Below are 27,582 nucleotides of genomic sequence, written 5' to 3'. Positions count from 1 at the left end.
AGAACTGTTGTAGGATGATTTTTTGTAAAAGATATTATGTATGGAGAATTTCATAAAAGGTATCAAAAGCCCTCTCCCTTTTTCCAAAGTCCGATATTTGTTTCCTTTCTGTTAAATTCAATTATTTTTGTGTTTCTGGCCTCAGACCACAATTATTCTTCTCCTTTGCTACAATGCTTCTTTTGGTAAAAGTCAAATCAAATAAAAAATTTGCACCGTTTCAAACATGAAATAAATGTAACTGCTTATATATAGACCATTATTAGCCTAATAATATATGCTTCTAGGACAATCCATCAGTGCCTTTTCATTTGAGAGCCGTATTAACATACTAATGGTAGGATATGAATCATTTATAGATGACTAAGACCGACTTAGACTAATTTGAGGGGTGGTCGGAGGGGTCCTGATCCCGAAATCTCGGGCTTAAAATCATGAAATCCCGAGATGCAGAATTTAAAGAAATTCATATCCCGAAATCCCGAAATCGAAAAATATATTCCTGGATTCCGTAAGGATCAAATTGAATCCCCAAATCCAAAGCTTAAAAACACCCGACCCCAACGCCCCGAAAGAGGTCCTGCCTCCCTCTTATCTCTACCTTACTTTCATTTTTGCCAAATCACTATTTTCCCTTTCAACCATAAATTTTGATGCCCCATTTATGGGCATTATGTTTTCTAGTCTGTGCATCCGTGCGTTCGTTCGTTCGTTCGGTCGTCCGTCCGTCCGTCTGTATGTCATGCTTCAGGTTAAAGTTTTTGGTCGAGGTAGTTTTAGATGAAGTTGAGCATGTTTTACTTATTAATATATATGCAAGTGATATGACCCCTTAAATAGTAAACATTTCAAAGAAAACAGTCGACAGAATCAGGGACTTTCTATACTAACATAGAAAGTCCCTGACAGAATACAGAGAGTCTCTAGCTATATATTAAAGTAGTATAATTGTAGTTTACATGTAGATAAACGCCGAAAATAATTCTCTCTAAGGAGTTATAATAATTGTGGTTCTTGCGATCTAAACACCATGATATGGAGAACGCTCGGAATGGCTTATTTATTTTTCATTTTTGTTATCTATCATACGATTGGTTGTACTTGTGTCACATGTTTTACTTATTTTAATATATATGCAACTGGTATGACCCCTTAGATAGTAAACGTTAATATTTCAAAGAAAACAGTAGACAGAATACAGAGAGTCTCTGTATATTGAAGTAGTATAATCGTAGTTTCCATGTAGATAAACGCGAAAAATAAGTGTCCTCTATAAGGAGGTATAATAGTTGTGGTTCTTGGGATCTAAAGACCATGATATTGAGAACGCTCTGATTGGCTTATTTATTTTTTCATTTTTGTTATCTATCAAGCGATTGGTTGTATTTGTGCATGTTTCAAACCGGAAGACTGGCCCAAGACCACAATTGAATATAGTTCCTTTTAATTAGAGTGTATTTTTCTTTAATTTTTTTTCTTTCCCTTCCTCACTCATTTCTTCAATTTTTTTGGTGGAAATGAAAGAAGAGAGGTGAAATAAATTTTTGGATGTTGTATTTTAACTTATTTTGATTTGGAATGAGTGATTAGGCCAAGTGCAAAAAGGTAATATTTACAGTTTTCGGAACATCTCTTGACTTGTCAATAGGGGTATGGAAGTGTATTGGCTAAATTTGTAAAAGTGATTGCTACAATCTTTCTGAATTTTGGATATATATTTGGACTAGGACTATACATTACACACACAAAAAATTGGACAAAAGTGCATGGTGCAATTTTTTTAATGATGCAAAAGGTTATAAAGAACTGATAGAGGAATTAATTGTGGTCTGTGGCCAGACTTATCTATGACTAAAATTCAGTCTAATGACGGAATCATATCCGGACTCCTTTTTTGTCGTTTTTCTCCCAAAATAACTCAATCTGAATAATCATAAGAATGGATGACAAATGCGACTATGCATGTTAGCTATAGGACACAGAGGCATGATCATTGATTTATTGTGGAAGGAAGAGAAGTGACACACAAAATGAGGTCTTCTCGTTTAATAGTATAGATATGCTTTAATTTTAGCCTTGATTTTTTAGAAGTCATATTGTTATTTGGTGAAATCAAGCTGATAATAAGGTGGACAGTTATGTCCATTACGAAGTCCATGAGTAGCGTGTAGCCATTCACACAATATAAACATATAACATACACATAATGTTCAATTTGCATACCGTGGGGTTTGTATGTGATAGTTGCCGCAGTACATTTAGTTCTACCTAAGTCTCTGACATATTATCCTGGTTACAAGCTTAAGTCTGGCTTCAAACTAGTATTTTATTTTACTCTTAAAGTCAGCGCGTGTTGCAGTGTAAAATATATATCAACAATATTCCTACTTTAAGGTTAATACAATTTTATTGCGACACAATGGATTCAGTTTTCATTCCGTACCAATACTTAGAACTAATTTCAATGATATACTGCAATATATAATCGTTATGTAATCGATAAACAATAGACAGCACGTTAAAAAATCCTGGGTTGAGTTCAATATCGTAGCGACTACGTAGCTGCTATCAATATCTATGTAGCAACTAGTCTATAGCTACACGTTCAATAGTCAAAATCTACGTAGCACTATTCGTAGCTGCTACGTTATTGAACTCAACCCAGGACTCCGAAGTGTATTTGTTGATTTATTTTCCGCATGAACCACCAAAAGCCGAATATTTGAAGGCCTATAGTTTATAAGAACTGCAATAGCTGATTAAAAGTTAAAGATGATTGTTCAGAATTGTACGTTTAATAATTTCATCTGCCGATATGATTGCAGATAAAAAAAAAAGTCGAAAATAAAAATTAAAAAAAAAATATGAGGGAACACACGTGCATTTAATAATTTTATGCCTTAACGTACAGTAAAAACATATAGTAATACTCAACCCTAACATACTTTTTGACTTAATGCGAGTTAATAAGTTTTCACTGTTACTCCTAAATGATGAGCGTTTGGAATACATCAGAACTGTGTGTGTTTCATAATTCTCTAGCTCAATTTCTGCATTCCATTATCATAGTAACAAATAATATTGTTTCGGTAACAAATCATATATAACATCTGAGTTTATTACTTTTACTTTTAAAATACATTAATAAAAGTTTGTCTAAATACTCGAGTTACGGTCATCTTTCAAAGTTACGACCATCATCCAAAATATTATAGTTGAATTTACGACCATCACACATTTAAAGTTACGACCATCATGCTCCAACTTTTGAATGACTATTTTACGAAAATTGGAATGATTTTGTCTATCAAATTTGGTTTCAATATCAACGCACTCACGATAAGTGTATATGAGACAAGTGGTTTGGCTCAAATGAACCTTTTACTGCACGAAAATATGAAAAGAAAAACTTATCCCTAGAGTTGTCTCCCATCTTCGGATGGTCGTAACTTTTAGTTACGACCATCCGCTTACCACCAGTGTCTGTTGGGAGTCCGTTGGTGTACTAACGAACATGTAACGAATGCCAAACGGACACACAACGGACACTGAACGTACGTGAAACGGATACGTACCGGACAGAATGGACGTCGAACGTACATCCAACGGACAAGTACCGGATAAAACATACACCTAACGAAAGCGTAACGGATAAAACGGATGAACAAAATAATCTGAAAATTAAAGGCAATAAACCATCTAAAAATTAAAGGCAATAAACCATGAGAAATTTCAATTGGCATTTGTCCATTTTACATCCGGTAGTCATCCGTTTTATCCGTTATCCTTCCGTTAATATCCGTTTTACATCCGATTTATCCGTTAGGCGTCCGGTAGACATCCGTTGGTGAATTGGTCTACCGGATCTCCAACGGATGCATAACGGATACGTAACGGATACAAAACGGACGAGTACCGTACAAAACGGATGCCTAACGGACGTTCAACGGACATTTTATCCGTTCGACGTCCGTTCAAAGTTTGAACATGCTCAAAATTTTCCACCGGACAGAACGGACGTCAACGGATAAAACGGACGCTTAACGGACATGCAACGGATATGGACGGACGCCTAACGGATAAGAACGGACGCCCAACGGACATGAACGGATTGAGAAAAAGTTATCCGTTAGGCGTCCGTTCGAGCTATCCGGTAAGGTGTGACCAAGGCTAATATAAGATACATTTTTCTTTTACAATCCACCTTTAAAATTTTACGGGAAACTATTCCAAGCTTTCACTGTAACCTCGCTCTAACTTATCCCCCTCCCTCCCCCCACCCTCCCCCCAAAAAAACACCAAACAAACAAACCCGCAATACTATTGTCATTCTTATAGTCAACACTCAATTGTTCACAAACAAATGTGTTTTAAGCTGCTAAAGACATGATTCAAACGCTCAGAAAGTCCTTTGATCTATATTTATGCAAAACCTTTCACATTTTTATTTTATGGGTTATTGTTGAAGGTCGTACGATGACGTATGGTTGTTAACACATACTTCCTTTGGTTTCTTATGGAAATTTGTCCATTGACAACAAACATACCACATCATCTACATTATATTAAGTATTGTATAAATTACAACGTATTTTGGTGATCTTGCAAAATGATCGTAATCCCGAAAATCGTAAACATATGAATATATGCCACTTTTAACTAAAATATAAAAGCACAGAACCAGGACATAGGAGCACAGAACCAGGACCGTTTTTCTTATCACCAGCACAGTGTCAGGACAATTCCGTTTAACGAACTTGCACGACTTTTGCAATATAATATTGTTGTAATATACTTTGCATGGTACTTATGACACATCAGAGAAAAATTAAGCAACAAAACAGTCGTTTTATTGCCGTTCTGATACAATGTAAACAAACCCACCAGCACAGAATCAGGACCCACCAGCACCCGTCAGGACCAAATCACCAGCACAGTACGTTCTCTCGCAGGACAACCATACCCACCGTGTTTATGTTCCTTTGGAATTCAACTTAAGATTAAGAACTTGGTCTTTTCTCAAAGAACTGAATATCCAAATTACGGAAATAACCTTACAAGCAAAGTAAACTGTATTGCTAGGCTGCGAATCAGATGTGAATACTCAATAATGCCAAAGATCTGTACATACAATCTGAGTATTTCTTCTTCCAAAAAAAAATAACAATAAAACTTTTGAATTAACTCAAGTTTTCCTCGTTCTAAACTTAAGACAGATTGAAAGAACAAGTCCAACTTTGTTTTGTCAAAGTTAATGTCCAAGTAAGATACACTCATCTTGTCATATTAATGGAGAAATAATACTTCACAAAATACCACCGACTTCAAGCAAAAACTAAGCTGGAGTCACACGACTTTTACTGCCGTCCTTGACAGGATTATTCCCGATTAAAATGTGTCTAACCTGTGAATTGTGGATTGAAATTCAAACTTGAATTGATATTTGTAAAAACAATCAAACAGGACAACAATCAGATATTGTCCATCTAAACGTATAATAAACCAGTCACCAGACTCTTCCGAAATATACAGATATCCAAACAAATCGAAATACCTGATTGGGTTCACGTACAAAACCCAGTTTTACGTGTATACAAACTTTTCCCTTTGCATATTTAGAACATATCATGGTCGTAAAACAAAACACACATTAAAAAAAATTGCACAGTGCAAAGATTGGGGACTATATTTCATGGAACTTGAAATATAGGATATTAATTACACGGCAGTGTTGATTTTGAAGTCGTTATAACTAAGGTCAAGATCACAGCAACAATTGGTACACTTAGGTGGTATATTATAAGTTATCTACGTTCATATCCGTAGATATGGATATTTTAACACCCTGAAGTACCCCAGTACACCATGAGGCGTAGCCGAAGGGTGTACAGGGTACTGAAGGGTGTTAAAATATCCATATCTACGGATATGAACGTAGATAACGAATTTATCCCCGGTCTTAGTCCGAATCGGGCGAGTTTTATGGAAATTCGGGTACAAACTGTAACGCGAAAACAACGTTTTTTTCATTATCTAAAAAAGTTTTATTGAAATTTGGAAATTTTACATATTTTTTACGGGGTGTAGGGTACTACCTTTGGTAGAACCCTACAGGTAGTCAAATATAAGTCGTTTTTAATACGGAGACAGAGAAACTGGATAGAGTCAAATTTGGCGCTCAATGTTGTGAGCGTTACGCCATAGATGGTGTGACGTCAACGTGGGTCATTTGCATAGCTAGGTCAGTAGTCCCATTCCTTGAAAATGTGGCAGTCAAGTGATGCATTTAATGAAATGAATGTAAATAATCGGCATAATAGGACAAAATCGTTAATGAATCAAATATTTAATTACAAACATTATGGATAATCTACAGAATTCAATATTTCACAAGGAGCAATCATGGAACTAAGGAAAACTTGCGTGAAGTTCCCCGGAATAATGGTTAGCAACGTCCGGGGATATGGGTTAGCAACACCCAGGGGCTATGGGTTTTGTAACGACGTGCGTTAACCAATCAAAATCCTGGATATATACTAAGCCGGGGATAAGTTTCATTGAGTCAACAAACGTTTGACACATATACAATACAATATTTTTATTTTCCAAATAAACAAATAATATTTAGACTAAATTGGGACAGTATTTTATCAGACAGGGATATCTTTTGAACCATATATATATCTTTCACCAAACAGCTTTAATTAAATTAACGGTACCAATTTTCTTGCACCAGATGCGCATTTCGACAATACATGTCTCTTCAGTGATGCTCGTGGCCAAAATATTTGAAATCCAAAGCTTATATAAAAGATCCCTATCTATTACATTTTTTAGTATGTCAAAGTTCACACTGATGTTAAACAGATTGAAATTTTGTGGGTGAAGTGTCGTTTCCAAACAATATGTGTTGATCCAAAAATCATAACTTTGATGGAAAATATACCTTAGGGTGAAAAGATCCCTTTTGAGTTAGAGGTCACTCATTCACAAGAACAATTAATAGACTACATTGTTTTCGAATTACATCTTTGAACCATACATGCAATCATTAGCACAGTTGGTTTTCAGTTCATTATAAAACCAAACAATTCAAGTACCTGACACATAAATACACAAAATGTATCTTCGCTGTACTTCAATTGTATCAACTTATCCAGATTTCGTTTATGAAACTCCAAATTAAATTATACCCTTCTGCAGTATAGTATACTGTTCAGCATGTTTCGTTTTTAGTGATCAGTTTTTGTATTTGAATAAAAGAATGTTTAACGTTTTCCCCAATTTTCTTTTTATAAATGTGTTTTTGCTCTTACCGATACAATATAATAATACCCTTAGTTTATACATGTGACAATAATACGTTCAAAAGAAAATCCCCTAACTTTACGTCTTTCTTTTGCAGGATTGTGTGTAGTTATGTGATTGGAACAATAATCTAGGCAAGAAGATTTGTTAGGTTTGACACGCGATTTTATTTTTTTCGATTAAGAATTGTTTAATTAATGACCGAATTTTGGAAATTAAACGCACACCAAACGCCTTTTCCTGCATGAATAAAGAGACTGCATAAAGTCTTCATCACCCGAAATTGGTCACTGATTCTGATTTTACAATCGTACGAAAAATTTAACACTTACATCCCAGCTCCTTTGTTCTAACAGGGGTGATCTGAGCCGGATCACCCCTACCAGATCACACCAGCTTGAGTTTCTTTGTTATGCATGCTTTCCTTTGTTCTGTAACATTTTGGCGGGAGTGTCAAAGCCATTATAAAACTTATAATTAATTATACAGAAACGACAGTGATTAGGGATTTCACGTAGAAAAAATCCATTGTATATGCTGGGATTCGAACTCAAGACCTTTAGCATATCAAGCCATGACACATACCACTACACCAGGACGACTGGATACGAATTAACAGTAATTTAACATACTTAAAGGAAGTAAGATCTTTTAAATGGGGCGAGTTGGCAGACCTTTATTTAGTGGGGTTTAAACCTTTTTCGTTAATAAGTGAGTTGTCAGACTGATTGTTCAATTTGATTTTACACTTTTCGAAAGTGTGGCGAGTCGGTAAACAAGAGTGGGGCGATATATTTTATGAAGTGGCGATATAGTATGGCCGATTGTCAAGTGGGGCGAGTTGACATTGTTTGATATCTACTTATTGTGTTCGGGGGTCATAAAGGGTATACATCATATAGTAATATATAAAGTATATAATAATGGTTGTGTGGCGTTCTAAACTAGATTTTATGAAATGTAAATGTTTTTTTGTCTAATCTTTAACAGCTGGGATGTAAAATAGTTATCCCACTCGGACTTGGTGTGTCGGTGTAAGATGACCCTCTGGCCTCCGGCCATCGGGGTGATCTTATACTGACACACCGCGTCCTTGTGGGATAACTATTAAGGATTAATGTCCTTTCAATGTGAACGATACAATATAATAATACCCTTAGTTTATATATGCTGCTCCACTATTCTTAATGTCCACGTTAATTAAGTTAAGATATTAAAGATTGTTTTATCCAAAAACAAAACAACACACAAAAAGAAGAAAGGCATGCCGCAGGGGCCGTTGCTGCATGATTTTTTTTATATATATATTTCACCACAGCACGTCTTTTGATAGTCTTTGATATCGCTTGAGATCAACATAAGTCAGGTGGAACATTAACATATATACTAATTATAATAAAGATCCATTTCACAAAGACATAATTAAAGAGTAATGATGTCTCTGTGAAAATTTAGTCTTCATAAGCAGTGAACTCCCGCCCATTTTTGTTCTAATCCCTAATCATTGATAGTGTCAACAAACGGCTTTGAGTAAGTTTTCTTGTTCAAAGTATTCTTTGGCCGATTTTGTTTTTGTTTTTTGAAAACTTTAATAGTGTTTAGTGTCACAGCCTTTAACGAAATATATATGGCTCCTTCACTTCTATAAAATGCTGCAACTTCTATATGGCATCTTGATAAGGGAATAGAAAGTTGTTATTGCACATCACACACATATTCTTATTCTTTCATTATCTCTTAGCAGTACTCTTTTATTATAGAATATGGAAACAGTCTCAACGATGTAGAATTATACATGTATGTCGGTCGAGAGTAACAGAATACATATCATAACAGTACATTATTTTTCAAGAGCTGTCTCCGTTTCTTGGTTAGCTAATATCAATAAATTACATAATATGATGAAATTTAACTCGAGATCAAGTGGTAAGTTTAATGTATTGGGGAAAGATTATGGTGACGCACTTGCATGTTACATGAATTTTGTGAAGAAGGAAAAAGTTGACGTGTTTATGCAATATATGAAATAAATGTAGATCTGAATATTCAATCTTTTTAACAAACGATCAATATTCCCGTTGGAACCAACTTGCTCCAATTTTACCGATTTGGTTTTTTATTTATATAAGCCAGAATTCATACAGGAGCTTCCAAAGATGGATAAAAAGACATTATCTATCACTTCTCAATCCAAATAATAGTTTTGTGACTATGTTGATTGCATCATCTAGAAATTATCAATAAAGTTTGGTTTAGAACAAACTTTATGACAAAGGAGAGGATTTAAGCTTCCTTGATGTGAACTTTCCATTTCTATGTTGAAACATTCAAGCAACGTCTGCATCTTAAGTAAACATCACCAAACTGATACGATGTTCCAGATATGCTATTTTCTATTACGATTTCATCGAAAGAACGTTGCTATTTTCTAGATAGCTATTTTAATAAAGGCAACAGTAGCATACCGCAACATTAAAAAAGTCATTAATCGATTGAGAAAAACAAATCCTGGTTTACAAACTAAAACTGAGGGAAACACGTCAAATATAAGATTTCCAAGTGATAAAGACATGACTTCATTTATTTTACGGACTCCATCACGAATCTTTTGTCGTTATTAGATATCTATTTCACAGAATATACGGATTTTTTATAATTGTCGTATACACAATTCCGTTCTCTTTGGCTGAAAGGTGTCACCATCCCATGAGACTTATCTCAGCATTTGTTCTCGCATGATCAACACAATTAACGTATAATCTGCTTACCCGATTTTTTAGTTTAGTTTCCTGCCTTTTTGTCGTTTTTTTATTGCTATGGCGTCAGTTTGTCTTTAACTAAAAAAAAATAATATCCCTTCTGTAACTGTTGTCTCCCTTTACACATGTATGTTGTCTTTAATTATTTCGGTGAGTATCATAAATTAAACATACTCAAACTGTTAAACTTGATTTTGATATCCCATACAATTGTCACAGTGATATGTGTTATCTATTATCGTGGTTTCAAAGCTCAAGCGATTTTCGGTCGAAAACGAAAGTAGACATTGATAACCTTATACTGCATATTCAGAATGGGAAACACACCCTCCGATGATTATGGCCCTCGTGGAACCATTACTGAAATGAGACCGTCTGAGTTACGATTTACTCATGATAGTGTTAGTTGTAATTTCCAGGACGGACATTCAATGGACGAAACATTACGTATGGTTTTAGACGGGTCTATTCCGGTTTCAAGAATCCCGCCACTAGTTGTTATGCAATATCGAAGTTCGTGGTATGTTGTTCGCGGTAACCGCAGGTTATATCTTTATCAGTTATTGGAAAGGAATGAAAAGCTACAATTTGTGAAAGTCATACAACAGAACTTTGACAACAGCGTATTTAAGAAACAGTTTACATCCAAGAACAATGGTCGATCCATTCGTCTTCGAGGAGATCGAAAGATGAAACGCAGATTGAACGAAATAATAGGAGACAATTCAGGTATCTATTTTAAAATATACTGTACTTGAAACTAAAATATAAAGAAAAACATGATATGCACTTTAACTTCTGTGCATGTCTGCGTTCCTATTCAATTTTAGTTATGTGCAACCTCGTGTTTGTTGTTGTTGCATTAATCAGACCTTATTCCCTTTTGAATTGTTTCATATTTTTTCATGACAGGGCCTTTTATAGCTAAGTTAACTGTATTGGTTTTGCTCATTTCAAAAAGCCATGGATAGTCCTATATATAGTTGTTACATCATTGTCCTTTATATATATAGTCTCTGGTGGGCAGCTGTCTCCTTGGCAAGCGTTTTTTTTTTCATATACTTTTATTTGTATCAAAAATGAGTTAATGATAAAATGACCTGTGTCCTAGAAGGTGCTGAATTGGTTTCGAGAATTTTATTTACTTTATATAGTATAATTATACCTGATATATTATGTACACAATATTTTAACGCCGGTGTTCAAATAAGAAAAATCAGATAAAGAAAGGCACTGTTTGATTTAAAACATATTTCAGGTCAGTTTTGACAATAATCTACACTACTAAAGGAAGAGACCAATTGCAATGAGCCGCAACTCCTCTGAACAATACAAAGTCGCATATATGCCCAGTCGACGTACTACCTTCGAAAATAAAAACTCTTTGTTTCAACACTTGCCCAATTCTACACAGGCACTTGTCTCAGCATTTTTCCCCCTATATACCTTAGTATAAAAATAATTCTGAGACACGTGCCTGTGCGATTTTACCGCGATTTCGCGGGAATCTTCTTGCACCATAATAAAAACACCTAACTTTGTATCGTCTTTGTTTTGCAGGATTGTGTGTAGTAATGTGATTGGAGCCATTATCTAGACAAGAAGATTTTATAGACATACACAAATTTGATAATGACGAGATTTCAATTTGTGTCGATTAAGACTCTAATTAATGACCGAATTGTAGCAATGAAACGCATACCAAAAATAATCATATAAGATGGAAGTCTTCTCCGCCCGAAATTAGTCACTGATTTTGATTTTACAAACAGAAAGTTTAAACAAGGATCAATGTCCTTTCAAATGTGAACGGTATTCCGATAAGAAGCAATGTACGGAAAGTGAGGATAGAATAATGATACATGTGTGCGTGCTGACCGATAAAAAAAGTTGATTGAGGCTTTTTGCAAATTGATGAATCAGTTGATGTATGTACCCAATGATATTTTTCAGTCATTTATCGGTAAGGTAGATCCAAAGATAACAATGTGTAAAGAATGTTCACAAGATAGAATATACAAAAGTCGAAAGTGGTCCGATGAATTAAACATAAATGTAAACATTTGTTTCACAATTAATACGACATAGAATTGCATGTCTATTTCATAGGTTTTGATTGAAAACAAGCGTAACAAGGAAAGAGGCACTTGGATTTGCACATGTCCTAAAACTACAACACACGAAAAATATTGATTGTGGCATCAACGAATACGACATATCTCCAAATTTTAACTTTCCATGGTCATGACGGGTGTCACCTGTGAAGCAGGATCTTTATACCATCCGAGAAGTGCCTGCATCATTCCACCCCGGCTTTTTATATCGGGCTCGTGTTGCTCAGTTTTATATGCAAAGTTTTGTAGACGTGTTTTTGTCTTTTCGTCGTATTTCCATTTTGCCATGGAATTCTCGAGATGGAATTTTATGGGGTTTTTTTCGCTGTCTTATGATTTTTAATTTTCTCTTCTTCCTTTATCTCGTTATTTGATATTTGTTGAAAGTACTATTTCAATGTTATAATGTCTTCCTCTTAAAAATTTCGTCCTATACTTGGGTGGAAGGAAATATGTAGACATTTATGTGTTCGTTATGTTTATCTAAAAAAAAATTATAAAGTTTTGACTTGTGCTTTACTAATTGGCATTCATCGGTGAACGCTATACATGTTTTAAGGAACAATTCATGTGTGCATGGAAGAAAGTATTAAATACAAATAAAACTGGTTATGTATTCCTCCAAATTTTGTCATTCGTTGTCCTACAAAATCTCTTAGGATTGTTGTGATATTGAGGTAGACACCCACATCTTCTTTTTCTTCATATTATACATATACATAAAACAACCACAAACAATGAATCACCAAAGTTGATGTGGGCTGCGAAGACGGATTAGATGCATATATTCGAACCACAATAATACTTACGATGAAGTATGACCATGAGTAATTGACTTATAAACAATCCATAAATTGACAGTAATTTAGAGAATATACCTCAAACATTGAGGCACGTAAACATTTCAGAACTTGCCCACATAAAATTATTCTTTTTATCATACCTCATTTCCATTCGCAATTTTATACATACGCTTTCTGTTTTGTTATTGGAAGTGTTTTAAACATTCTTTGTCGCTTTAAAACGTTTAGAAGAATTATGTTTCAAACAAATTTCGTTTGACAATGTTTGAAAATAAAATTGAGAACGGAAATGGGGAATGAGTCAAAGAGGCAACAACCCGATCATAGAACAGACAACAACCTACTTATACTTATACTTGAAAAGACAATTTATATGCTTTTATATGATTACATGTTGCAAATGTTACAGAATCGTACATTTTTGGTGAACCGACAAGCTGAATATTAACTATGCCCAACAATAGGTCCTGTTTATTCGTATGGATCAAACGTACACGCTGTATGTATATATAGTAAAAACCAATTTACATCAGACCAAATCACATGAATCAATCGTATATACGCTGCTTATATAGTATACACCAATTTATATCAGACCAAATCACATGGGAATACATGTACTCTAATTCCTACACATGAAACTTAATCCTTGTAACAAACTTGTATTGTCCAACTACATGGTGACATTTACATATATGATGTTTATATATGATTATAAATGATAATGTTCAAAATTACCTATTTTCCCTCCATTATCATGTATTCTATCAACTAATTTGAAAGAAATCATATTTCACGAAATTGTATATAAGGTCAACTCTTACATTCCATTCTCGTCCTTGTTCTTCTAATTGGGTTTAGAGTGTTTTCAATATGAAGTACTACATGTGGTACACAGCTCAGTCTAACAATTATATCTCCCATCAAACCGATTTAGATGACTAAACAAAAAACAAAATGCCGACATAAGTGAGACACCGTTAAGAAACTGAAAATTCGAAATACAAAATATGTAGGCTGTTTTCATGAATATTAATAAGTACAACAATGTCAATATCAAAGTATATACCTAGTATATGATGTGTCAACACCCACAAAAGTAACTTTATCTTTTATTATTACAGAAAGAGCTTATGAACTAACATTTTGTTAAGTTTCCACATAATATATCTTGTTTCGAATTATATATGTCATATAAAAACGTTTAAGTAAGGGACGACATCAAAAGATTGATGTAGGATAAAAAACTTAAATCAAATAGTTTGGGGGGGGGGGGTTAAAATTCTGCAAGTTTTGTATATCTAAAATCGATTTTTACATATATCCCTATTGGTAAATCAATTTTTCCCAAATTAAGTTAAGAGAGGGGTGGGGGGGGGGGGTCAGTGAAAAAACTATGTGAATTAAGTTTTTTATCCTACATTGAACTTTTGATGTCGTCCCTAAATTAAAACTAGATCTATTTTGGAACATGCAACTTATATTGTCCCCAATACTCACATAACATGTGAAAACAGTCACCACTCGACCAATCTTAGCATACGCCATGTATATCTCTTCAATTATACACTGTAACTATAACACTTTTTGGTTCTTCATCAATCATAAAAATGTCCTTTTCACTAAATGGATCTATAACTAGTTGAAGCTTGACCACTGTATCCAATGGATCTATAACTAGTTGAAGCTTGACCACTGTGTCCAACTATAATCTAGTAATAACCTGGTTCACGTTTATTAAGGAAGTGTCGCTAGTAGAAGTTTGTAGCAATGCTATTTAACTACAGTCGATTCGTGTAAACATATTACTTGCAGTCTTATGACCGATATTTACTACTATATTTTTTTCTGATCATGTAGTTTGGATGCCGAAGATTGTAACCATGTTATCTTTAATACTGCATGTAGACTGTTGGTCAAATATTGAAGCCATGGTATCTTACTGCATGTAGACTGTTGGTCAAATAGTGTAACCATGGTATCTTACTGCATGTAGACTGTTGGTAAATTAGTGTACCCATGGTATCTTACTGCATGTTAACGGTTGGTCAAATATTGTAGCCATGGTATTTTACTGCATGTAGATTGTTGGTCAAATAGTGTAGCCATGGTATCTTACTGCATGTAGACTGTTGGTCAAATATTGTAGCCATGGTATCTTTCTTCATGTAGACTGTTGGTCAAATAGTGTAACCATGGTATCTTATTGCATGTATACTGTTGGTCAAATAGTGTAGCCATGGTATCTTACTGCATGTAGACTGTTGGTCAACTATTGAAGCCATGGTATCTTACTGCATGTAGACTGTTGGTCAACTATTGTAGCCGTGGTATCTTACTGCATGTAGACTGTTGGTCAACTATTGTAGCCATGGTATCTTACTGCATGTAGACTGTTGGTCAAGTAGTGTAGCCATGGTATCTTACTGCATGTAGACTGTTGGTCAAATAGTTAAGCCATGGTATCTTACTGCATGTATTTGATGGTCGATGGCTGTAACCATTGTTTCTTAACTTGCATTAAGTTTGGTGGTCAAAGAGTTTAACCATGGTAGCTAACTCTATGTTGTTTGTTGTTCAAAAATTGTAACAGAAGTCCATTTTATCGTACTTCGTGTCGTGTGGTGGTTGAAGTTTGTTACCAACTGTAATCAGGATGTCAATGTTTATTAAATTGATATCATGCTTTCTAACCAAAGTTGTCCAAATTGTTAATGCACCCACGGTAAAATAGAACATGATTGCTTAATGTTGTATCATCTGACTGTGTTAATTTTTAAAATCTATATAGTGTTTAAAACAACGGGGACCTGCAGTACCTGCATTACAAAAATCAAAGATTATCAATTGTCAACTACCAGTTTGATAGGTTGTCAATCAAAGTCGTGTTACTACTTTTACCTAAAGTTTTGTACACGTCTAAAAAAAACAATTATACTTAATTGTTGTTAATGTTTATCAGACATTGAAATATTATGAATATACAAACTAATTGCTGTGATCATGGCACATTCTAATTTGTTATTGATAACCGAGATCTGATTCCTCAATGACTTGTTTGCTATTTCGGTAATTACACTGTTCTTACAATAGACAGACATACAATCGTATTTTTGTAGTAGATAGTAATGAATTGTTGGCATCACATCAATTATTTTACACTATAGTTTACGCTATAGTAAGGTTTGTAGGTTAGTGTCACAGGGCTCCCACAGACATTTCAGTGATATTATTACAAACGCTATTCCATAATTAAAACTGAACTTATCATAATCTTACTCAGTAAACTAAACTTGCATGGTCTTGTACATACCCTCTCCTCGTTAAAGTGAAAAGCGTCGTTGCTGTGTCATGAAGGAATTAATTAATTTCCATTTCTATTATGCCGGATGGATATGGACCGCATAAAAGATATTGCAATTGAATTGAGTTCCATGTGTCAATTTCAAACATTTGAATATTTCTTTATCATTAAATGTAACATCAAGCTAAACTTTTGCTTCTCGCAGTCAAAACGACTGGTATCAACTACTTCAGATGACTTTTTTCGATTATCTTAGATGAAATAAATAAAAACAAGATAAGAGAAGACCAAATTTTGTCTAAAAGGATATAATGCACAGAAATATTTCTGTCAAGTAGCTTCACAAACTTCGCATTATCATTTGCTTAGCTTTTTTCGAAATACGTAATTTATATTCCCATTATTATTTTGACGCATTCTTGTTATACGTTTAAAATCATTCTGGTTTCAAATTGCAGAATACCAACTTCGAGAATGTATTTAATACGACGATAAAGTTGATTCAAAACATCTATTTAACACTTGTTAAATTTTCGCTACAGCATATCAATCCTTCTACACATAACTTGAAATAATCATTGTTACTTGTTACTGGAATCATATTCTGTTGTGAAGTCACAATCGAACAGGAGTTATTCCCCTTCGTAAGATTACTAATACTAATATGACGGGTGTGTCCCATGGGGAATTCCGGCCTCGTTTTGAACAGTGTTGCAGACGCCGGTATTTGATTATATAGAAGGATGGCGGCAGCAACTGAATCTTCGTGTAAGTAAAATATTTATTTAAATGTGTTCCGGATATAATTTTGAAAATGTTTTTAAACAAATATGTTTAAATAGTTGAAGCGTACGTATCTAATCTTTTTCCGGCAAGGATGTATCATGCGGTAAGTGTTTTTTTTTTCAAATCTTTTGATTTAATTTTTTTCTTTTTTTCAGATATTTGTATATTGATATAATGTATCAAATATTGTACAATTTCGATGTTTTACTTCACTTTTATGAGTTAACATTTTATTTTATATATGAATAAAACGACGATGAAGAAAAATAGTGTCAAAAGTACTCATTTAAAATGTAGACTTTATTATATATGCAGACACCCTTTGATTATAGCACTTAAATACGATTCTGTCGTTTATAAAGAGAATATCGAGGCATATAGGAACCAATTTTCACAAAAAGTATTTATCCGAAAATTAAGAAAAAGAAATTGGTTAGAATTCTCATTTTTGAAAATGCATTTCGAATATTGATTTTATCATTACATTGATTTTAGTTGAACTATTGTAATTTCTTTATGGTATTGGAAAATTATTCCAAATCTTGATGATTCAAAGATGAAATCATGACTGACTCAGAATCCGTTACTGGTGCATGTCATTATTTTAAAAGAGGCTCCCAAAGGTACGGGTGGGACAGTTCATTACAGTTCAATTCCTAATCGAGATGAAAGATGAGCGAATCATATATCTGTACATGCATAAGTGTTATTTTATTGTAATAAAATGACAATTCTGCAATAAATACCTGTATGCAGATTAATAGATAATATGACTGAAGTAGTTCATAAATTTGCCTTAAGTGATTTTACTAACCAAACTTGATCATTACATTTCCAGAGGGTATAGTCGAGGTCTCAAATATTGCAAAACTATTCATCAAACATGACTGAATATTTAACAGATGTTAGAACACCGAGGCATTCTAACCTTATATATATGTTTGGATTTTTAACCAGGATTAAACACTTAGAAATAATTGTCCTCTAAGTAGTTTCCGTTTCCGTCTGTGGTTTATATGGATTTATATAATACTTTTATTAAAATTTAAGTTAATAATACAAAGTATTACATATATACTGTTTCTACGTAGATCTGTCTAACGAGACAACTTGTAAAGAGTGAGGTGTATGTCCGAGTGGGATTAAGTTTGGTCCACACAAAAACAGGAAGATGTCAATATGTGGCTGTTGTCCCCTTATAACCTATCTGATTAGCCTGCGAGATTACATTGAGGGTTAGACCTCGATTGGTTTGACTTTATGGTACTTTTTATACATTTGGAAGACGAATTTTACGGTTGATAATTTGAAAATTTGTCAGCACTTTTGCTCAATTTTTTAATCCATGTTTTGACTTTAGATTAAGGATTTGAATGGTTTTATTTTATTTTTTTTAAATAGGAAAAAAAAAAAATCACTTTACAATTAGATAAGATGTTTTGTTTCTATACTATCCCCTTTGAATAACCTCCATAGAGAAACAAGCCGTTCTCACAAAATAAATTTCGAAAGCAGCGTCCTGGGTCGTATTTCTCAGGGATCCATGACAACGACACGTGGAAATAATATTTTCTTCAAATTCCATCAACATTATGCAACATGTAAACATTCTTCACATCAGGCAAATGGCTTTGATAATTTGTTGACGACCTCCTTCAACGTTCATTATGACACCCGACTGACTTCAATGGATTTGTGTTGGGGAAATTGACTCCCATTGGAAGATATCAACTTCAGCTCCCGATTATCCTGAAAGATTAATGTCACTTTGATGTTAATTAAATCAACTATTATGATGAATACAATAATTTTCCCATAGATTATTTGAAATTCAACTATTTGCTCGTTTTAAAGTATTTACAAAGACAAAGACTTGCATATACATGCATAAGCAGAACTTACTATAGGCTGGTGCTTTATGTTACATCAAGCTGCACAAAAAGGGGACACAAACTGGACTAAAGGGGATACAAACTGGACTAAAAGGAGCAATGCATGTGTATTATGTGAAAGTTAAAACGTCCTTCACATGTAAACAATATATATCAATATACGCAGTAAACCTTTACATATATGTGATACGGAAATTTCATGGAAACTTTGCACTTGATGGCTTTATCTGGATTAAACTCGACAACAATTTGTAAAAAAAGTAAAAACATTAAATCAAGTAAAGAATGAAGCTCCTTTATAGTTTCATTGTCTGGATCCACATTTCCCTGCATGACCTTTGACTGAACTGATGTGGAACCTCAAATGTCTTGATTCTAGTTGGTATATCATGATAACATCACCAAACAATGTCAAAAGTATTGAGATTGTATTGACATGTTCTAAGCATCTGTTGATTCACGTGCATCTGTCATAGATATAACACATATTATAATCTGATAGCTAAACAAACCCACTGATACACCCCGGGGTTAACAGTGACTGTTAAGTAGAACAACATTAAACAGAATTGCCCATAGTACCATGAGATCAAATCTTGGAACAATAATTGACACGTATAAGCAACTATCCCGTGAGTGCCATTCCTTTTTTCAAAAGTGGAAGACGTAAAAGTCGGGAAATTACACATTCGGTAATAACGGTTTAAAAGCTTAAGAGATTATGTAACGGTTTATTTCTTCCTCTGTGATATTTTATCCTGAGGATGATTTGTCCTGGTAATTTTTTTCCAGGCATGGTATTTCACAGGTTGATTTTTTCCAGAGGAGTGACAATCTATCTGTGTTATGCGGATAGTATATACTGGTATATATTTGCCGTACTATATTTCACAGAACCATGTGAAATAGAGTCCCATTAACTACTGTGTAAGTTACTCACTATCAATATATACCTGACTATAATTATAAAATGTTTCACAAAGGTAGACCAAATTTGCATAATTTATCAAAGGGAGGTAATTATGAGCAATTTATATTTTAAAGATATTAATATAATATATTTCTGAATCTATTTTATAGTGAAATTTTTCCTTGAATCTTATTTTTTATATATTCATTTATATAAAAAGATGACTTACAACTTGATTTGATAAGACAGATAACATTTCACAGGTAAAAACTATCCAGCTGTTAAACATGCTTTTGTTCCAATATACTGTTATGCTATGATTTATCTGATTTTCATATAATCAACAACTACATCTCTGTCCCAAGACGAAACTATTTATATAGTTAAAAATATCATCATAATCAAATTCTTCTATTACTGTTAACAGTAGTAATGCAACTATATTTCTACCTTACTTTTAAAATAATTGTACTGAGATCTGAAAACAACTCACTTTTACATCTATTTCACTAACCTTATTTAATCATGATATTATTTTCACAATTACGATCTTTGAAATTACTTCTGGTTTTCTTCCCTATGTTTCATGATAATTTTCTTTTTAAAAGGATGATATTGACTTGAATATTTTAGGAAATTTTTTCAAGGATAATTTGAGAAATTATTTCCCATTATAATACATTTTTTTTTCTAACAATTTCGCTTTATTTCAAATACACTATTATTATTTCATAGCATTTTTAAAGGATAAGTTTTTTTCTAATAACTATTCAATAAGTTAACTACCCAGATAGAATTTCACGGCAAAGGAAAAAATATAACAGGGAAATATTTCCCTCCGGATAAAAAAATAACAACAACTACTGTGACATTTTTTCCTCCGGATCAAATTTCACCCGGATATAATTTTGCTTTACAATTACAGTCGGCCTGACCTGACTAGGCTAGTTTACTTGAATTCCTAAATGTCGCGTTTTACTGGAGAGACAGAACACATCCACTGTATAGCATTTGGTTTTATCCAGGCGAGGTCTAACCAACGACCTTTTTCACTCGATGCAAACACGATACTATTAGACAATTATCTCAACAAATCGAATTTTACAATTACAACCAGTGTTTCAAAGTTCCATACACTTTTTACAATCATTAAACACCTGACAAATGTGCACCCGCTGCACTCGAGTGGAATGTTCATGATTATAAACAGTCGTACTAATGTTATAAAATGAGTTAATTGTTTAATCTGAAATCAAAGCTCTCCCGCTTACGTACTAGATACAGTCTACACCTGTGTAAAACAGAAATTGTGTTATGATAGGAAAGGAATGATCTTATTGCTTGAGATGTAAAAACAATTTTGACGAATGGTGTTATTCAAAAGGCGTGAGAAGTCGGTGATTTCGTCACTGGGTTAGATTGCTGACAATTCTATATATATAAAACAAAGTTTTTAGAATGATGATACATTAGTTAACCAGAACATAGTTACAACCCTTAATTACAATACATTAACAGTTATGATAATATGATGATTATAGCGTGATTAATATGAGGATTGAACTGAAATATGTTAATTTCAAGGCCACTAGTACATAAACAAACCTAAGGCTATATAAAGGTTATAAAAATATATATACGTCCCAAACCTCTGCTATCATAGCTAGTTATGAATGTTGACTTATTCAAAAAGCCCCACTAGACGATTTTAATTATAGATACCATATTTGCTTGTTCTTACGTCCGGAAAAGAATAATATATTCAACTTATGATCAAGTTTCACACTTCAATAATGATGTAATCATACCACGAGCAATCGTGCTACTTTAGACAAAAAGTACATGTTAATCCATATGACAGATAAAATTACGAAAGTTTTATAACCTCCAGTTCGAATAATGAAAACACGACATGTCTGGTCATAAAATCTACCAAAGCTTTACTTATCTTATCAATAGTCGATGCATTGCATTGGTGGATCCGGGGGGGGGGGGGGGGGGGGGGGGGGGTTCCGGGGGTTGGAACCCCCCTTTTTATTGGTCGATCAATGCATTTGAATGGGGACATATAGTTGGAACCCCCCCCCTTTGTCCTGGGTTATGACCCCCCTTTTTTAAATAGCTGGATCCGCCACTGTATTGGTTCATATCAGTCAACGGACGACGGGCACTTAACAAAGGCAATAGCTCACACTTATCCTTTCAGCCAAGTGAACTAAAACAAAGCTATATGACTAATATTAACATCTTTCATTCATTAAAGGCTAGATTTACACACTTATCATTCAACTTAAACTAGGTCTAACATTTATCATCATCTTGAACCAGTTGTAACATTTATCTGTCAGCTTAAACTAGGTCTTATATCTTTTATCAAGCTTAAAGCTTACTATCGTATTACCACCCTGTGTAATGGATCTCGACACATATTTTATCATTCAGCTTAAACTATAGGGGTAACACTTTCCATGCATTTAGCTTAACATCAGTCCAACATGTGTACCCCATTTAAAGCTTGGTCTAACACTTACCAGTCAGCCTGAGGTAGGCCTAACAGTTATGATTCAGTTAAAGGGACTTAAAGCTTGGTCTAACACTTACCAGTCAGCCTGAGGTAGGCCTAACAGTTATGATTCAGTTAAAGGGACTTAAAGCTTGGTCTAACACTTACCAGTCAGCCTGAGGTAGGCCTAACAGTTATGATTCAGTTAAAGGGACTTAAAGATTGGTCTAACACTTATCGTTCATATTAGACTAGATAATATTTATCATCCAGGTTAAGCTAATTCAATCATTCATCATTAAGCTTAATACCTATATATTTATATCATTCAACTAAATACTTGGTCTTACATTTATCAATTGCCATTTGTTGGTCAAATGAAGAGAATATAAATCACGGTTTGTAAAATACTGAAGAAATGATCTTTTTGATCTTCTGTTGTTAATTAAGTTGTGGGAGGTATCTATTAAGATAGACAGAAAGATAAATAGATATAAATAAAGATAACTCTATCTTGAACATTCAACTACAGATTTTACAAAAATAAACTCCCTCACTTCTGGAAATGGCACTTTGTAGAAACAAGCAAAACCATGCACACCACTAAAGTGTTTGTATAATGTTTCAAGAGAGATCGACATTTTTAGCCGACGTAGATCCGAATAAATCATTGATTTCTAGAAGAGAACATGATTTTACATGAATTTAATACGAATTAGTGGCACCTGATATCAGAAAAAGATAGTTCCATACAAAGTCCTAATCTTTCTACTATACCACGGGCACATGAATGTTTAACGTTTAATCCACGATGTTACGGATATATATTCAGGATGCTATCAAGTTGAAAAGACCTATTTAAGGGATAGATTCTAGGAAGAATTTTGAATATCGACGGCATTTTGGTATGGTCGGAAATATCTTCTACAACAAGGTCTTAAACGTTCTTTTAATACTCCTTTACCCTTTTCAAAAAAATATATAGATCTTAATTTTAAACTGACCAGTATCAAGGTGTCAACGCTTACAATGTTTTTGATATTCAATATTGTTTTTATGTTTAGTACTTTTAAAAATTTGCCAATTTTTCATTTTAAATATGATTATTACCGTCACTTCATTTTCAGGTCATTTGTTTCGTTGTCGCCCACGTTGTAAACTTTTTATTGAAACAACTGACCCGTGTAACTGTTTTTATGTAATGAAAACAATAATTGGTGTTACTTATGTTCATAACTTGAACTGACATTTCTGTCGATTAGTTTGACAGACACCATACAATTCCTAGGGTTAGCCATGATGGTGACCTCACAGAACCACAACTAATCCTACATACCACCATGGCCAGACACAGGTTAGAAATGATGGTGACCTCACAGAACAACAACTAATCCTACATACCATCATGGCCATACACAGGTGAGAAATGAACACCCCCGCCTGCCGAATTAAGTAACCGATAACATGTAGTACAAGAAAGTCAAGTAATTAATTAACATGTACACATGGCTTGATGTATTGCCAAATAAACGTCTCTTATTTTATGTATTTATTCGTTAAAAACAATGACTAAAAATCTTTTCTTAAACTAGAGAACTCGGGTATTGTGGGTTTTTTCTCTCTCTCTTTTTGTCGAAAATAGTCGTCGTGACCGTGAATAAGAAAATTAATATATTTCAGGTCAAACTTTCAATAAAATCTTAACAGTAGCAATTTCTATTAACAAATTCCAAACATTCTCCGCCATCTGCCTAGTTATAAAGAAGTTGATTATAACATATGTTATCAACTTAGATAAGCCATTAGGTTACTTCAGGTCAACATCGCTGCGGTAACTAGTAAGTTGTATACTAAAGCAGTGTCTGGATACATAAATTTGAAATGGATAAAAATCCATCAGACTTTATTAAAAAAAAAACATGAAAATTTAACTTTTTATAAGAAAGTTGGCAAAGGAAAAATCAATATACTCCTCTTCTTACTTCAGATGTCAAATTCGGTAGGTTTTTAACTCGGTTTATCCCGTCTACAAGAAAGTTTTATTTGACAGTAAAAAAAGTTAGATCCCGTCGACCAGACTGGGACACGGGTTATTTTGTCGGCTGGAAAGAATTACTCGACTGAAACACAGTTTTTTCTGTCGGTCATTTAGGGACGACATCAAAAAGTCAATAAAGGATAAAAAACTTAATTCAAATAGTTTGGGGGAGGGGGTCAAACTGCTGTAAGTTTTTGTTTAAATTGACATCGATTTTACATTCATCCTAATTGGTCAATCAATTTTTCCCAAATTAAGTTGAGAGGGGGGTAAGGGGGTCAGTGAAAAAACTATATGAATTAAGTTTTTTATCCTTCATTGAACTTTTGATGTCGTCCCTTAGTGCATCGACTCTCGAACACTATGATCGATGACTTGAAAATATTTGAATTTAAGAATGTTGATTGATGGAATTTCCATACTGTAAGATTATAACATAAAATTATTCAAATTGAAGGAATTTCCTGATAATTCTGCCAGCAATTTTCTTTTTAATTCGATGATTTACACTCCACCTTGAAACTGACATAAGCGTACATAGCATTTCAGCTATCCTTCAAATATATTTCTGCTGCCAACCTGTACAATTTATGGAACTACACATCCTGTCTTATGTTTTTACATTTTATTGATTAAAAACAAGAATGTTACATCATCAGTGTTTGTTAAGCGGAAATCTTGACAGACTCCGGGCGAAAAATCAATACGCTATGCCTTAGAATGATGAAAGTTTCAAAAGACCAGAAATGAACACAATTAATTAAAATTTAGTGCACCAAATTACGACAATATTAAATGGTTGAGGTATTTTTACTGACGATGAATCAGAATATGCATTTTAGAGCGGGTCCAAATGGTACATTGCAGGTTTTTTTTTATAGAGATACATATTATCTTGATATTATATATTATAGATATGTCAGATAAGTCATGTAATTCAGTTATAGTTATGGAATAGTATGTGTAGATATGTAATGGAACACGAAATATTATATACATTCATCTATATTGTATTTATGATTTTTTCCATTTTTTTTTTCAAAATATGTAAAGATTGTAAAACAATACTACCAAAGAAAAATTAGATGTAACCAATGTGACCATTTCTTTGACTGGTTCGATCCACAAAAAACATTCTTACGCAAGTAAGAACGGTGATTAACTTATTTTGTTCACCACATGAAATCAAACAGACCTATAAAAGTCCAATTGCACGAGGTCGCTATACATTTATATTTATGCTTGTGTTTGTATCAGGTTATGTGACCGTCGGCAGTCTTATGGAGTCATCTCGATGGTTTTAATTATACATGGCGTCTTGACTAGAATACGCAAGAAACACTGAAATAAATATTATCGAGTCCATGCTTTATTTTTTTGTTTATTTCAGACTTATTGTAATTTGGATATAAGTTTGAGTATGTTAAAAATCGAATATGAGAATTAGGGTAAAAACCATGAGCATGAATTTTACTGATAATGCTACTTAAATATTAAGGAACTAATGTTGAAGCAGAGGCATTTTAAATAAATTTCTCCAATATTCTGCGGTAAAAGAAACGTTTATTTTGCTTATTCATGTGTGTTACAAGTAATACGGTTTAAATGCAAAGCGAGCGCATCGAAGCAAAACATGCGCTATGAAAATTAATTGATCATAAAAATCATTTGCCTGAATAGTTATCAATCACGATTATTATCTTTGGTAAATACACAGACTTTTGTAGTTATTCGTCCGGATGATGTTTTTGTTAGTGGTGATTAAAAATGTCAACCCCGGAACTATCTGTTAAAAAGAAAAAGGAACAAGTTCTTACTGGGAGTCGGTAATGCCCGCGTCACACTGTCCCGATTTTTATATACGATGGACACCCGAATGCGAAAATTGTAAGTTCGTACGAAGTTGGTCCCGATCTCGTTAAAATACCCAAAAGTGACCGAAGCAAGTACGAGGAATAACGAAGTCTATACGAGGGTGCCGAAAGTATATACGATAGCAAAAGATGGACATACGAAGGTTAACCGAAGACGGTATTTAAGCTTCATATCTCAGCCGAAGCCTACAAGATGGATCACGAAGGCTACACGATGGATAACGATGATGGCGCGATGGCCACACGATGTCTAATAGACGTCCGTGTACAGCTTACGATGCATTTGAATTATATGCGGAAGGCATCACGCGTTTTAAATTGTTTGATCAATATTGAATATATATTATATTGTACATTTAATTTTTGGTTTAATCATAAGACGGAAGACCGTGGGTACTTCCAGTTACTGAATAATTTGGTTGATTTCTAAAAAATAGTTTATGTATCAAATATGCGTATTCCATTTACCATTTTCTGCATGTGTCATATACAAATATAGTGTCCATATTTGTCTCCAATATGTTACATACGAGGGGATGCCACGCTCGGCATTGCTTTGTTTTAACTGTAAAATGTGTGCACTAGTCTGAATAATCACAAATAATTATGCCCATGTTTACTGATCTATCTTAAAGGTAAGGTAATGGGTTCGTTGATCCCTTTTATTCAAAAAGAGCTCTTTCCAGGAGAATATCATAATAATATAGACTAAAGGAAGGATGTGGGGAAAGCAACTAATGCGGCAAAATATGACATATAGAAAACAAAATGTTTATGGAGTAAACATTCGTGTGACAACAACTCAGACGATACATAAAAAATCAGAATAATGAAGAAAAAGTTGGTTTCCCTATATACGTGTACCTGCAGTGTTGGTATACGAGGCCGGTTTATGATTTTTATTATGTTATTTGATATGAACAATTGACAAAAAATAATATTTTATTTGTAAAAGTAAATCCTGAGCCTGTAATAGCTGCTCTTCTTGTTCCATTTGAGTTAATAGAAACAACGCTGTCGCCTTTCTTGTTCTCATAGAATCATATGATATGAGGTCCATGTTTTGTGAACGTCTTTCTTAACTGTCGTATTAGACTGACCAGTGCATATCGCGCATGGCACTTTAAATTTGGCGAAAATTAACTTACATCTAGCTGGATTTATTGCCGTCGTAGTTCCATCTTGTCACCTTCGTACTTTTATTCGATGGCATCACGACGGGATTACGAGGTCTTCACGAAGTCGTGTTGCCATCGTAAGACCTTCGGTTAGCTTCGTGATTCATTCGTGT

At 33.8% G+C, this 27,582-nt stretch overlaps 1 protein-coding gene across 1 annotated transcript in view; it reads left to right on the top strand.

Moving 5' to 3' along the window:
* The first annotated feature begins 16,914 nt into the window (after nucleotides 1-16,914).
* Nucleotides 16,915-27,582, top strand: part of LOC143067388 (uncharacterized) — a 35,760-nt gene continuing 25,092 nt past the window's right edge. The window contains exon 1 of the mRNA XM_076240617.1: nucleotides 16,915-17,056. Within this exon, the coding sequence (XP_076096732.1) occupies nucleotides 17,032-17,056 (25 nt within the window). The 5' untranslated portion in view covers nucleotides 16,915-17,031. The remainder of the gene's footprint in view (nucleotides 17,057-27,582) is intronic.

The sequence above is a fragment of the Mytilus galloprovincialis genome, chromosome 3 (genome assembly GCF_965363235.1).
Source record: "Mytilus galloprovincialis chromosome 3, xbMytGall1.hap1.1, whole genome shotgun sequence".
NCBI classification, from domain to species: Eukaryota; Metazoa; Mollusca; class Bivalvia; order Mytilida; family Mytilidae; genus Mytilus; species Mytilus galloprovincialis.
This window is presented reverse-complemented; position numbering and strand designations above follow the sequence as displayed.